This window comes from Suncus etruscus, chromosome 2 (assembly GCF_024139225.1).
Source record: "Suncus etruscus isolate mSunEtr1 chromosome 2, mSunEtr1.pri.cur, whole genome shotgun sequence".
NCBI classification, from domain to species: Eukaryota; Metazoa; Chordata; class Mammalia; order Eulipotyphla; family Soricidae; genus Suncus; species Suncus etruscus.
In genome coordinates this window covers 57,339,711-57,354,712 of record NC_064849.1, presented here as the reverse complement: position 1 = coordinate 57,354,712, position 15,002 = coordinate 57,339,711, and the positions used below count along the sequence as shown (strand labels likewise).

General features: G+C 39.4%; 1 protein-coding gene across 1 annotated transcript in view; it reads right to left on the bottom strand.

Moving 5' to 3' along the window:
• The window catches only part of HEATR5A (HEAT repeat containing 5A), a 106,628-nt gene extending 93,932 nt beyond the window's left edge, over positions 1 to 12,696 (bottom strand). The window contains exons 1-4 of the mRNA XM_049766942.1: positions 12,518 to 12,696; positions 10,195 to 10,406; positions 8,446 to 8,554; positions 1,534 to 1,683 (exon numbers count right to left, since the gene is read on the bottom strand). Coding sequence (XP_049622899.1) covers positions 1,534 to 1,683; positions 8,446 to 8,554; positions 10,195 to 10,406; positions 12,518 to 12,643 — 597 coding nt within the window. The 5' untranslated portion in view covers positions 12,644 to 12,696. The remainder of the gene's footprint in view (positions 1 to 1,533; positions 1,684 to 8,445; positions 8,555 to 10,194; positions 10,407 to 12,517) is intronic.
• Positions 12,697 to 15,002: the final 2,306 nt, after the last annotated feature.

Sequence of the window (15,002 nt, the reverse complement as noted above, 5' to 3'; positions counted from 1 at the left end):
CACCAGGAAAAATGTATTTATAAAAAAATCTCTTGGTAAGAATAATTACAACAAAAAGCAAAGTTTACTGTATTATAATTTTTTGTTTTGATGAGGAAGGGTGGGAAGATTCCAAGCAGTGTACAGGGATCCTGAATTCATACTCAATTCTTGGTCCACCAGGCCAGGGGTTTAATGCTAGGACCCAAGGATATAAATGCTGTCTGGGCTCAGTAATGCTGGAAATTTGGGATTTCCTTCTATAACCTACAATGCTCGGAGCACCATGTGGTGCCAGGAATTGCACTGGGGTCAACCGCATGCAAGGCAAATGTCATTAACTCCTGTACTATCTCTTCAGACTCTAGTTAGCTATGTTATGACATGCTCAGGAGCCAAAAAGGAAGTACAGTGGTTAGTGCATTTGCCTAGTATGTACCCAACTCCGAATCTCCCAATTTCATCTCTACCACTACATATTCCCCAGAACATTATCTAGTACAACAGAAGAGGCCTCTAGGATTGATAGAGTAGCTCAGGTAATCTCCAGAATCACAAGATCCAAGCTACACTGTATGGTTGGGCCCTTGCATTTAACCTCCACCTTGTTGAATAGGCGTTGGAATCTCCTGACTTTCTGCACACTATTTGGAAGGTCTCCCAGATTAAAGAAAAAAGAGGTCACAATTTACAACAAAATATATAGGGGGCTAGAGACGATGTTTGCCTTGACACATCCAATTTGGGTTCAATTTCTGACACCCTAAATGGTCTCCCCAAGCTCCAATAGGAGTGATGCTTAAGTGTAGAGCCAGAAGTAAGTCTTGACACAACCCAATGTGGCCCCAACCAAATATAAATCTGTAAATTTAAAAATACAAAAAAATATAAACAAACTTACAATAACATAATAGTTAACATGTAATCTTAGGTTTATACAATACAAACAGAAAACACAATAGAGTGGGATGAATACTTAAGTCTGAAAACTTGAATTTGGACCCTCTAACTATATATTGTTAACTACCTTTGGCAATTCCCATTGATTCTTTAGACCTCATTTTTTTTTCTTTGTATACTAAATAAAGTAGCACTAGCTGGGTACCAAGACTGTAACTCTAAGATCATATAATTGTTTTTCTAATAAAACTTTATTGATTGGTAGGTTTTTGGGCCACACCTGGCAGCACTCAGGGGTACTCCTGACTCTGCACACAGAAATCGCTTCCTATATGGGATGTCGGGTATTGAACCAGGTTCCTCCTGGGTTGGCCACATTCAAGACAAATGCCCTACTACTGTTCTCTCTCTCCAGCCCCAAGATCATATAACTGTTACTGATTATTAGTTGTTATAGAAATAAGCTGCTTTTTGTCATTCTTTTTTTGTTTTTGGATCACATTTGTTAGTAATCAGGGGATACTCCTGTGTAGTTGTGTTTGGGTGACCATGCAGTGCCAGGAATTGATTCTGGGCCTCCTGCATGTAAGAATATGCTTGGCCCACTGAGCTAATTCTCTGCTTCATTTAAGTTCACTTATCAGACCATTTCACCTTTGCAGCAGCACAACGAACAGCCATCGATCTATCTGTTAAACAGGTTCTAGCAGCTTTATAAATATCTCTGTGGCAAGGTATAGCAGCAGCTCCCAGTCCATTCAATATATTTTGCAGACTCAGCATAATCTCATAGCGACCTTGAGACTATCAAAGAGAAAATAAATAAATAAATAAATAAAGAATAGGTAAACAGTTCACTAATTCACTTAAAAAGCAATGCACTAAGCACTGCAATTTCCTTTAAAGACATACAATTACTATACACATTAACCAAACTATTTTGACATTAAGAAACTTTAAAGAGGGGCCGGGTGGTCGCGCAAGAGGTAAGGTGCCTGCCTTGCCTGCGCTAGCCTTGGACAGACCACAGTTCGATCCCCCGGCGTCCCATATGGTCCCCCAAGCCAGGAGCAACTTCTGAGCGCATAGCCAGGAGTAACCCCTGAGCGTCACCAGGTGTGGCCCAAAAACCAAAAAAAAAAAAAAAAGAAAAAGAAAAAAAAAAGAAACTTTAAAGAACCTGGTAAAAGGTTCAAGTAAGTGGTAGAATATGCTTTGCAAGTGCAGACGCTGGCTTTAATCTCTGTACCTCATGCCCCCCCAAACAGCACCCTGGGTATAATCCTTATAATCCTCCTAAATATCACAAGGCCACTAGAGTGGTCCCTGATCCCAGGTACACTCCCTCAGCAATAGGAAAGAGGGAGGGAGATCACTCTAGGCTCATCGTATATTTACAATATACATGGACCTAGTTCAATTCAGAAAACAGAATGGCCCCACCAAGCCCTATTGGATATAGTCTTTTTTTTTTGTTTGTTTGTATTTGGGCCACACCCTGTGACGCTCAGGGGTTACTCCTGGCTATGCGCTCAGAAGTTGCTCCTGGCTTCTTGGGGGACCATATGGGACGCCGGGGGATCGAACCGCGGTCCGTCCTAGGCTAGCGCAGGCAAGGCAGGCACCTTACCTCCAGCGCCACCGCCCGGCCCCTGGATATAGTCTTAAAGATCCTCAAGCATCAAGTCTGCTCTCAAAACTGCTAGGCTTGATCATCTTTGTAGCTGCAGTCCCTGGCATTGAACTATCAGCCCAACTGGCCAAATATCACTAGGAATGGTCCCTATGCCTCCTGAGGACTATTTGGGGGACCCTCCACCCCAAAGTGAAATAAACATTAATGCTATTTTATGAAATATTTACTAATTTGCAAAGTACTAATTGTGTATATACTTCAATATAATACAAAATCCAGAGCTAATATGAAGAAATTTCATGAATTAGCCCAGAACAAGTCTGTATGTTGGTAAAAATCTATTAAATTATTGCAGTATGAGGTAACAAGGGAAGTACACAAACCTGCCAACTCTGTTTCTAAGTGTAAGTAATAGTGTCTACTTCTTATGTTCTGTATCAGTGTATGCATGTATCAGTGTCTGATACTGATACACAGTAACTGCTCAACACACATAGTTTTTAATATTTCATCATCTATTGACTCAAGAATTTTAACTCAGGGGCCAGGGTGGTGGCACAAGCGGTAGGGCATTTGCCTTGAACGGGCTAGCCTAGGACAGACAGACAGCAGTTTGATCCTCCGCATCCCATATGGTCCCCCAAGCCAGGAGTAACCCCTGAGCATCACTGGTGTGGCCCAAAATCCAAATATATATATATAACTTAGAGGTTAAAAGCCTGGATATTTTGGACCAAGAGATATAGTACAATAAGTAAGACTAACTCAGGTTCAACACCTGGCATCCAATATTGTCCTCTGAACCCATCACAAGCGATTCCTGAGTACAGAGCCAAAATAACTCCTGAGCACCACTGGGTGTTCCCAATCCCCCCAAAAAGAAAAGTGTGGGCTTTGGATTTAATACCTGGGCTTGAATCTTAGCTCTGACACTTATTAGTATGTGACTTTAATTTTTCTTATTTTTTTCATCTACAATGACATTGAGGAGGCAGAAAAAGAACAGCAAGGTTAAAGGTCTTGCCTTGTATACAGCTCAACCTCTAGCACCATATGGTCCTCCCAGTCACCAGGAGTAATACCCGAGCACCAGAGGTGTGAACCAAACCTCTCCCACAATATAAAGTAAAAGAAAAAAAAAATAAAAGAAAATTAAGGTAAACCTCACAGAGCTAATAGAAGTAAATAAACTTCTGCATATAAAATATTTTTAAAAAATGCATATACTATAAACACAGTGCCTGATACTTACATGAGATAATGACTTTTTATTACTCATATTTTACTAAATGCCCCAAATAATCCATAGCCCAGGACCCCACAGATAAATAAAACTGGAAAAAGAAAAAGATCAACATCAACTATCATTTTCCTCATAATGTTATTAGTTTATCTTTGTTCCAAAGAGTGATAGCTCAATAGTGAAGACAATAAAATAAGTGCTGGTCAGAGATAGTACAGTGAGTAAGGTGCTTACCATGAAGTCAATCCAGGTTTAATCTGTGGTACCACATATGGTCCCTAGAGACCTGCTAGGAGTGATCCCTGAGCACAGAACTAGGAGTAAGTCCTGTATACCGCTGAATTTCACCCCTCCCCCAAATAACAAAAAACCAAAATGAATGCTGATGGTAAATTTATGAAGTTTATTTTATTGCAATTAAAAATTGTTTACCATTCATGAATAATCAAAGGTGTGAATTCCTTATAATATTGCAAAAAATGTTGTGTTTTCTAACCAAATAAATCATAGAAGTGAAAGAAAAAAATAGGGAATCAATAAAATACTTCAAAATCACTACCATTTCTGAGATCTATACAGTAATTCTACTTACCATGGAACATAAAATACTTTAGCTTAACCGCAAAAGAAGAAAAATGTTTACAGTTTCAATATTTCAGTAATAAAAGTTCTTAGAAGCATATGAATTTAAATAAATCCAAATTTATTAATATTCTCTTCTGAGTCAAAAATCTTTTAGGAAACTGCTCATAAGGAGTAACATGCTGCATAAATTAATCATTTTTATGTTACAGACTTCAATTGTAAAAGTACTTTTTTTTTTTTTTTTTTTTTTTTTGGTTTTTGGGCCACACCCGTTTGACGCTCAGGGGTTACTCCTGGCTATGTGCTCAGAAATCGCCCCTGGCTTGGGGGGACCATATGGGACGCCGGGGGATCGAACTGCGGTCCTTCCTTGGCTAGCGCTTGCAAGGCAGACACCTTACCTCCAGCGCCACCTACCCGGCCCCTGTGAAAATACTTTTGAAATTTTTTACTTACTTTAATACTTTACACACAATGGTCACAAAATTGATCATGATTTTTAGTCATTCAATGTACACCAGCCTTCACCAGCGTACATTTCTCACTACCTATGTCCTCAGTTCCCCCCTACCCCACACCTCTGGTACAGACATTTTACTTCTGTCTCTCTTCCTTTTCCCCCTTTTTTGACACCATGTCTTGCACTATCGTTAATGAAGGGTACCATATACATTCCTTTATCCCCTTTCAGCACCCTATTCTTGTCCAGAGTTATTTCCAACTATCATTGTCATGGTGGACACTTCTCTACTCTAACTGCACTATATGCTCTTCGTGGCAAGTTTCATACCATGGACTGAATTTCCTGGCCCTCATCTCTAATGTCTCCAGATATTATTACTATACAATTTTTTATACTTTTAATATCACAAAAATGAGTGAGATTATTCTGTCTATCCCTCTCCTTCTGACTAATTTCACTCAGCATAATATTCTCCATATTCATCCATATATAAACAAATTTCAATACTTCCTTTTCCTAACAGTTGCAATAGTATTCCATTTAGTAGATGTACAGAACTTCTTAAGCCAATCATCTGTTCTCAGGCACATAACTTCCTAACTTTCTTCCCTCCCTTCCTCCCTCCTTTTTCTCCCCCCTTCCCCCTCCCTCCTACCTCCCTCTTCCTTCCCCCCATTCCTTCTCCCCTTCCTTCCAAATAATATATTTAAACACCATGATTACAAACATGTTTGTAGTTGGGTTTCAGTCATAAAAAATAAAACCTCCCATCCCATCACCAATGCCCCGCATCTCCCTCGTCCTCATTTCCCCTGCCTGTTTTCAAAACAGGCATTCTATTTCTCTCACTTACAACCATTGTCATAATAGTTATTAGTGTTATTCTCTAACTGCACTCACCAATCTTTGTGGTAAGCTTATTGTGGGCTGGACCTTTCAGCCCTGCAAAAGGCTTTTTTCTGCATGGTGTTTTTGGGTCCCTAGGAGTGGTATTACAGGATCATATGAAAGCTCAGTTTCTAGACTTGAGGAATATTCATGTTGTTTTCCAAAATGCTGGCCCAGACTACAATCCCACTGGCAGTAAATGAATTTATTGCAAAGAGCTGTTGTCTGTGCTCTTAGTTTGAAGATTTTTGCCTCATATTCTGTTATTTTATATTGTTTCTTTTCCATCATCTGTTGTATGGAATTGTACTGCAGCCTGCCTTCTCAGCAACTGAGACTGTGCTGGTGAGGCCAGTCAATGAGTTTTTCATTTGCCTACCAAGTTTCTCAGTCCTGTTATTTATTTTGTTTTCTTTTTTGGGAGGGAGGCTTTGGGCCACACCTGGTGACGCTCAGGGGTTACCTGGCTATGTGCTCAGAAATTGCTCCTGGCTTGGGGGACCATATGGGAAGCAGGGGATTGAACCGCAGTCCATCCAATATCCTCTTGAGTCTTATAGGCTGTTCTGTTCATTCCTTGGTTTGAGTTCTTTGAGCATCCTCCACATTTCTTCTCTAAAGTAGTTGTCAGAGAGGCTATATAGATGGTTGGTACTAGTTGAGTCTTCCGAACTATCATTTTCTTTCACTAAGTATGGTGGTGTTCTGCATTGTTTCCCCATTGTGACCTTTGTAGTGTGGTGGTGCTATGTGTTGTGCTGGGGTTCACTGACTATGGCACTGGGAGCAGGTCTGACAGGATGGTATCCTCAGGGCACTGGTGGTGGTGGTCTCAGGGTGCAGGCAGTGGCTATGGAGGTCCTGTTTACTTTCTTTGAGGATGTTTTTCATCTTGTTTGTTTTAAGGTTCTTTTCCAACATCTTTTGTTAGATGAAGATGTTATACAACTGATCTTCCAGTTCACTGATTTTGTATTCCACACCTGATACTCTGCTGGTGAATCCTTCCATTGAGTATTTTGTTTTGCTTACCAAATTTTTCAGACCAATCATTTCTGTCTGAAGTTTTCTTATTTCTACTCTCGTATCCTTTTGCAACTTATTGGATGAAACCATTTCATGGTTTGAATTCTTTGGACATCTGACATTTCTTCTCTAAAGATCTTATTAGAGAGGTTATAGCAGTACCTGGTACTAGTTGGGTCTTCAGAACTACCATTTTCATTAACTAGGCCTGGTGGGGTTCTGCTTTGTTCCCTCATTGTGACCTTTAAATTGTGGTTGTTGTTTTTTTTTATGTGTGGCTTTGGGGATTATTGACTATAAGAAATGTGCAGCAAGCTGGTCCTACATGCTGGTTATCTCTTGGGATCTTCTCTCGTGCCACCTCTTTCACAGTGAGTGGTCCTGGCTCCCATTTACCTTTCTGTAAGCTCCTCTTGTGGTGTGGTGATCCTGCCTCCTCCAAATTGTGGGCCCAATTCTGGAAGAGTTTTTTTTTTTCCCTGCTTTTGTTATTTTTTTTTTTGGTTTTGGGGGTCACACATGGCAGCACTCAGGAACTCAGGGGTTACTCCAGGCTCTGCACCCAGAAAGTGCTCCTGGTAAGCTCCAGGAACCATATGGGATGCCAGGAACCAAACCTGGGTCTGGCCTGGGTTGGCTGTGTGCAAGGAAAATGCCCTACCACTGTGCTATCTCTCCAGCCCCGCAATTCTGGAAATTCTTCAGTAAGATGAAGCTCATTCTTTTTTAAAACTTAAAACATATTTCACAATTGAGTTTTTTTTATGTTTAACCAACAAGTGTTCTAATAAATTATTTTTAGTTGTTCTAGAGTTTTTCTAAATCAGGTAAGAAAAGAAACTATAAGAAGTTTTATATTTGGGCCCGGAGAGATAGCACAGCGGCGTTTGCCTTGCAAGCAGCCGATCCAGGACCAAAGGTGGTAGGTTCGAATCCCGGTGTCCCATATGGTCCCCCGTGCCTGCCAGGAGCTATTTCTGAGCAGACAGCCAGGAGTAACCTCTGAGCACCACCGGGTGTGGCCCAAAAACCCAAAAAAAAAAAAAAAAGTTTTATATTTAAAGATGCTACGTTGTCCTTAAATACTGGGAAACAAAGTTTGAAAAATCTTGATGTACATACAAATGAAATAGTTCTAATTTCAAACTGATTAGTAAATACTATAGCTGAAGGAAATTGTGATATCTAAAGGAAATATGAAGACATAAAAAAAAAAACAAAAAACCAAAGGGCATTCCCAGTAGTAAATAATACCAAGATTAATGAGGCTAAGAATATACTTGGCGCCAGATTGATAGCACAGTGGGTAGGGTGCTTGTCTAGCATGCAGCCAACCTAGGTTTGATCCCTGGCATCCCATATGGTTCCAAGTCTGCCAGAAGTGATTCTACATGAGTACCACTGGGTGTTCCCCAAAACATAAACAGACAAAAAAAAAATATATTATCCCTGACAACTAATGGAGATACAGATCCAAGTAATCCTTACATCCTCCAAACTCATTCTTGCTTGTCTATAATCTTTATTCTCTGACATTAGTACAATACTAATTCATCCATTATGAATCCTCTATAGTTACAATCAGGTGTCTGGATTCTTAGTAAAAAAGCAATATCAGATGAAAAAAGTGAGGCAAGGGGAAAGATCTTGGTCTGCCAGAGAAAAAGCTTAGTTTTTGCTCAGGTGGATTTACCATTTTAATCTTTTACACTTGTAATTACTTACCTCAGCACTCTTCATAGCTTTAAGAATATTCCCCACGGTATCAGTAAAGGTGTTACCCAGTATTCTACCCAACTTCTTGTACAAGGAACCCAAGCATACCACAGCAGCACTGAAACAACATTTAATTTGAAAATTAGCAACTAATTAAAAAACCTAGAATTTGCAAAGTTTCCCAGAATCGAATTTTATAAAATCCTAATATATAACACTCAAATGAATAATAAGATCTATACATACAAGAAAAAGAACTTTAAAAGGATGAACTGACATTAATTAATTTCTATCTTAATCCACATGCCTCCCTGCTTAGTTTTATTTCACAAAAACAGAATTCTGTAAAATCTATTATGAAGCCAAGTTTTGATACAATCAAAAACAGCCCTTTCTGTAAAAGAGCAGGGAGGTCCAGAGACAATACAAGGTACTCCAGCAATACAAGCAGAAACTTCTGGGTTATCACATTCAGGGTGTAGCCCAAAAATAAAAAAAATGTTTTTATTAAGTGTTAAGCCTGAAACCTTTATGAAAAAATATATTGCTACTAACTCAAATTAAAACCAACAAAGTATCCAAGTATAAAATTACCACTATATATCATTCACAACCTTCTCTAAAATAAAAAATAACAAAAAGAATTGCATCATTGAAGAAATGATTGTGTTTTGATTTTCAAATCTAGATTTCAAATACGTTCTTTCAGATTTTTAGAGATCATTACCCAGTGGTGCTAACAGTGGTTCACAACCACTCCTAGAAATATGGATGCTAAAGCCTAGTGGGTTCATTCCAGGGAAGCAAGGTGGGATGGGAAGGATCAATTTCACAACCTCAAACAAGTTAGGTATGTGCTCTACCACTTGAGTAAGTTATCATCCTGGCCCTAGGACATTTCATTCCTATATATAAGGGATGAAATCTAGGTCTCTTGTATTAAAAGCATGAAATACTTTTTTTTTTTTTTTGGTTTTTGGGCCACACCCGGTAACGCTCAGGGGTTACTCCTGGCTATGCGCTCAGAAGTCGCTCCTGGCTTGGGGGACCATATGGGACGCCGGGGGATCGAACCGCGGTCCGTCTCCTAGGCTAGCGCAGGTAAGGCAGGCACCTTACCTCCAGCGCCACCGCCCGGCCCCCATGAAATACTTTTTAAAGACTGTCTTTTAGGGCCAGGGATGTAACTCAATGGTAAAGTACTTGCTTTGTACACGTGAAACCCTGGGATTAATACCCAACATTGAAAAATGAAATTTACTCAAAAGAAAAATGTTAGCTACTTTTATAAAAAAAAATTACTCAAAAATGAGTAAAGCTAAGTTTGTAATCAGTTTTAAAATAATTATAGTTGTTCATTTTCTTTCCTTCTTCTTCACTGATGTCAAACTGGGTGACACTTTTGGTGCCTAGGGCCACTGAAGAAACACTGGGCTTCTGGTGCTGGGAAGAAGAGGGTGGGGAACTGGTACCAGGGATCAAACTCAGGGTCAGGTACATGCCAGCTATTTTCTCTGCCATTTGAGCTGTCACCTTGGTCCCACTTTGGGTTGTTCTTAATACAAAAGATACAACAAGGTGATGTGCTAATCATGCATACAGTCAACTCAAGTTCAAGCTCTAGCATCCCACATGGTCTGCCAAAGATAAATCCTGAGAGCAGAGCCAGGAGTAACCCAAAGCATCAGGGGGTGTGGCCCAAAACAAACAAAAGATACAAAATGGAAGTACTATTTTATTTTGTTCCATTTAACTTACAGTTTAGTTGGAAGATAACTTGGAGAATCATCTTTGCTCCGAATTAGCTCATTACATTTATCAATTGTCTCATAAACAGAGAATGTGTCTCCAATACTATAGAGAATGCTCAAATTTTTAGCAAGGAGTTTTCGGGTAGGAGGCCCTGGGGAGCTGTTCAACAAAGATAGAAGCTGCTCAACAAGAATCTTCTGTTTTTCTTTTACATCACTCTAGAAAGAAAGGTAAGAAAAGAGATAATTCAAAGTGAACACTTACAAATAATCCTCTAATATGACTGTTCTTTCATACATTTAAGAACTTAAAAAATTTCTAGAACAATGCAAAATTATTTTACAAAATAATAAAGTTGATTAGATGGCGACCACACCACACAAACAGGTTAACTTACTGTCCTGCAATTATCTTTAAAATATAAATTCCCAAAAATTTTATATTCAATGAACTCTGTTATAGACAGGAGTATTTTTTCATAGAGTTGAAAAGTTTGAAAAGTTGAGCAAATTTGTATTTTTATTTATTTTTGTTTTGGTTCACACCAGCAGTGCTCGGGACTTACTCCTCTCTCCTTGATCTGTGCTCAGGGATCAACCCTGAAGGACTCAGGAGATTCCAGGAATCAAAACTGTGTAAGTGCCATGCAAGGCAAGCAGATCACCCACCACAAATTGGTCTTTTAAGTTGATCTTCATTAAGCCTCATATCTACGTTAATAAATAGCAACCTAAATAACATGTAACTAGAGCTGATTTTGTAATAGCTACCCTCATTTTACCCTTAGAGTGAAATTGCTGATCTCTGAAAAGAGTATATAGAATATGATGAAAGGTAATGGTATTCAGGTACTAAGACCCACGTTTTCACAATCACCTATCTGTGAAATTACTATATAGATTTGTGTCTTGTTAAATTCTAAATTCTCCAAAAGGTCTTTGTGCAAATTTTCCATTATGTACAGAACCAGTACTACATATGATAATAGAATAGCCTTATTTAAAAATAAATATGAAATTACTTAGAAGTAACATTCATTTCAGCAAAATAATCATGGCAGAATTTTAACTACTGAAAAAATGTAGATGAAGGATATAAATGATCACCTTTTCTTTTATCGAGGTTTTTTTCTTTTTTTTAATTTGTTTTTGGAGCATACTGATGAAGGTCAGGGATTATGTCTGACTGCCCTCAGAATTGCTCCTGGGAGACGGAGAGATGATATAGTGGATAGGGCACTTGTCTTGCATGCAACTGACCCAAATTCAATCCCTTGCATCCCATATGGTCAACTGAGCCTTCCAGGAGTAACTTCTGAGCAAAGAACCTGGAGTAAACCCTAAGGGTTGCCAGGTGTGGCTCCAACACCCCCAAAAGAAATTGCTACTGGCATTGCTTGGGGGGAACCATATGGGATGCCAGGGATTTAATACAGGTAGCCTATGTTCAAAGCAAGAAGTGTCCATCTGCTGTACTGCTCTGCCCCTTCTCTTTTGTATCCATTTCATTAATTTCTGCTTGTCCTCCAATACCCATATCATGTACTTTTTTTTTTTTTTTTTTTTTTTTTGGTTTTTGGGTCACACCGGCAGTGCTCAGGAGATACTCCTGGCTGTCTGCTCAGAAATAGCTCCTGGCAGGCACAGGGGACCCTATGGGACACCGGGATTCAAACCAACCACCTTTGGTCCTGGATCGGCTGCTTGCAAGGCAAACGCCGCTGTGCTATCTCTCCAGGCCCATATCATGTACTTTTTATAAAGGAAATATATTTACTCAAGCACTCTTCATTTTGAATTTCCCTTAAAGAATTCATACATCATACATGAAACTGAAGAGATGGTACAGTGGACAGGTGTTTGCCTTGCATGCAGTCAACCAAGGCTCAATCCTCAGTACCCCAATAGGGTCCTCTAAGTCCTGTCAGGAGTGATTCCTAAGAAGAGAGCCTTTAATAAGCTCTGCACACCACTGGTATGGCTCCAAAATCAATAAACAAAAGAGGAAATAATGGTATTAGTCTCATACCAGGTAGTTTGGAGTAAGCAACTATATATATATATATATATATATATATATATCCAGCACTCAAGAAAACAAACAGGGGCTAAAGTAATAGTACATCAGGCAGGGCCTTTGCCTTGCTCACGGTCTACCTACATTTGATGCCTAGTACCCCATAAGTTCCCTCCAACCCACCGGAGTCATTCCTAAGCACAAAGCCAGGAATAATCCCTGAGCACTGCTAGGTTTGGACCAAAAAACAAACCCCTCAAAATACAAATAAAAAGCAATAGGACATCAAACCAGATCTTAAAAATTGACGTACTTTGCTGGTTGCTAGTAAGAGCTTCTCCAAATACCTCAGCCAGTCAAAAATAAATTCTGCCTTCTGAACTTCACCTAGCTGATTGTATGCATCTTCATTGAGCAGTAAGTTATGAGCTAATTCCATTCCTTGTAGAAAATTCTAGCTGGTTGCAACTCTTCTCATTAAACGTCAGTCAAGAGATCAGTCAAAAATCTGCAACAGAGAAAAATAATGTTTTTTAAAAGGAAAAAAGGTGGGTAATAATGGAAATCTTGCAAAGAGCAAAAAGTGAGTTGGAAGAAAAATATGTATTGACCCTGCTTCAATCCCCAGCACCATACATGATACCCCAGAGCAATACCTGGAGTAAACCCTGAGCAAAGAGCCAGAAGTACCCCCCCCCTCCATACACCACTGGATAAGCCCAACCACTGCCCACTCCAAAAATGAAAATAAAACAATTAAATGTATGTATCTTTTGTAGTGACGCTAGAGGAAAACAACATCAATAATTCTAGTTATCACTGCCATAAAATCTACCTTCATAGTACACCATTCTAGAAGAGTAAAGAGGCAAAATACAGTACTATAAAAGTATAGGTATACATATATGTTAATAAATTATTGTGGGGCCACAGTCATGGTGCTGAGGGCTTGCATATGAGTAAACCCAGGGCAGGCACATGTAAAGCTCCACTACCACTTGAAACACAATCAACACAGTAGTTTTGTTAACATTCAAATGTAAAAGCTTGTTAAACATGAGACATTACATTAAAATTCTAAAAATAATTGTGGGGGACACACCTGGCTGTGCTCAAGGGTTACTCCTGGCTCTATACTCAGGAATTACTTCTGGTGGGGTAGGGGTACCATCATGGATACTGGGAATCGAGCCTACTTTGGCTATGTGCAAGGGCCTACACACTGTACAAAAAAATTCTTAAAATTATTTTTTAAATTTATTTTTGGTTTTGGGGCCATATCCAGAGACACTCAGAGGTTACTCCTGACTCTGCACCCAGAAATCACTCCTGGTGGGCTCAGGGAACCACATGGGATGCCGGGGATGAAACCTAGGTTAGCCACGTGCAAGGCAGACACCCTACCCTCTATACTATCACTCCGGCCACAAATTCTTACATTTTTAAGGTTAGACTCCTCAACTGTTTTCTTTTTTACAATAAATATATACTACTGCCAAAAGTGTATGCATGCATAATAAAGAAAACAAATTAAAATTAAATTATAATGTTAATATAAAGTATATATACTAATAAATGACCAGATAGATCTCCTACTAAAATCCAAAGCTTGCCTTTTCTTTGAGGATTTGCATAAGTACACATGCTGTAATAAACTTGGGAATCCAAACCAGGAGTAGAACTCATTCACATCTACTTCTAATAAAAATATTGTAGTTTATGTATTTATGTTTATTTTTGCTTTTGGGGCCACACCCAGTGACACTCAGGGGTTACCCCTGGCTATATGCTCAGAAATTGCTCCGGCTTGGGGGACCATTAGGGACACTGGGGGACTATCCCTTGCTCTGGCTCCAAACACTGTAGTTTAGATCTAGTAGATTTATAAAGGAGTCCCATATTATATCATTAGTTTAGTTTCCTTGTCTCTATAAGCCTCATTGTGAAAGCAAATAACTTTATCAGGGTACTGGGGGATGATTTTGCTAAGGATTGCAGCAATCAAAATCATATCTGCTCTGACACGGATCCAATGTAAACATCATTTCTGTTTAGTGGATAATAATAAAAGACAGGTTTTTGTTTTGTCTCTATTTTAAATTCATAATCACACATCAGTGCATTTCCAGTGCATACATAAAGCACATGTGTATGCACAAAGGGAGTTAAAAGAAAAAAAAATAAACAGAAAGACCCCTAGTCACAAGGGTTAGAACGCATGTTATGCATGCAAGAGATCTGGCACCAAGTCTCCCAAGCACTGCCAAGTGGAACTCCCAAGAAATGAGCCAGAGTAGTACCTGAGCATCTTTGGATGTGGTCATCAAATAAAGCAAAAACAAAGATAACCACAAACTGATATTCCACAAAACATGCTGGTCCAATTTGGCTTGCAATATATCAGGGGAGGGGGGAAATAAAATCAGCTGCAAACGTTTATGGGGGGGATTAGGTCATACTTGGTGGTGCTCAAGAATTACTCCTGGCTCTGTTCACAGAAATTGCTCCTGGCAGGCTTGGGGGACCATATGGGATGCCAGGAATCTAAACGGGGTCTGGCCTGGGTTGCCTGAGGAAAAGGAAACGCCCTACTGCTGTGCTATCACTCCAGCCCCCTAGCTGCTAACATTTAAAGCACAAGCTTTTAAATGAAAGTTTGTGTCTATGTCCCTATTCAGCCACAAGTGGATAAATTTCTTGGATCTAGCAGGCCACAACTATTTGGCTTACAGTTATTTCTTACCTTATTTTTCAACTCTAACAGGTAGTTAATTTTTAAATTCTAGCTCTGTTTCTGG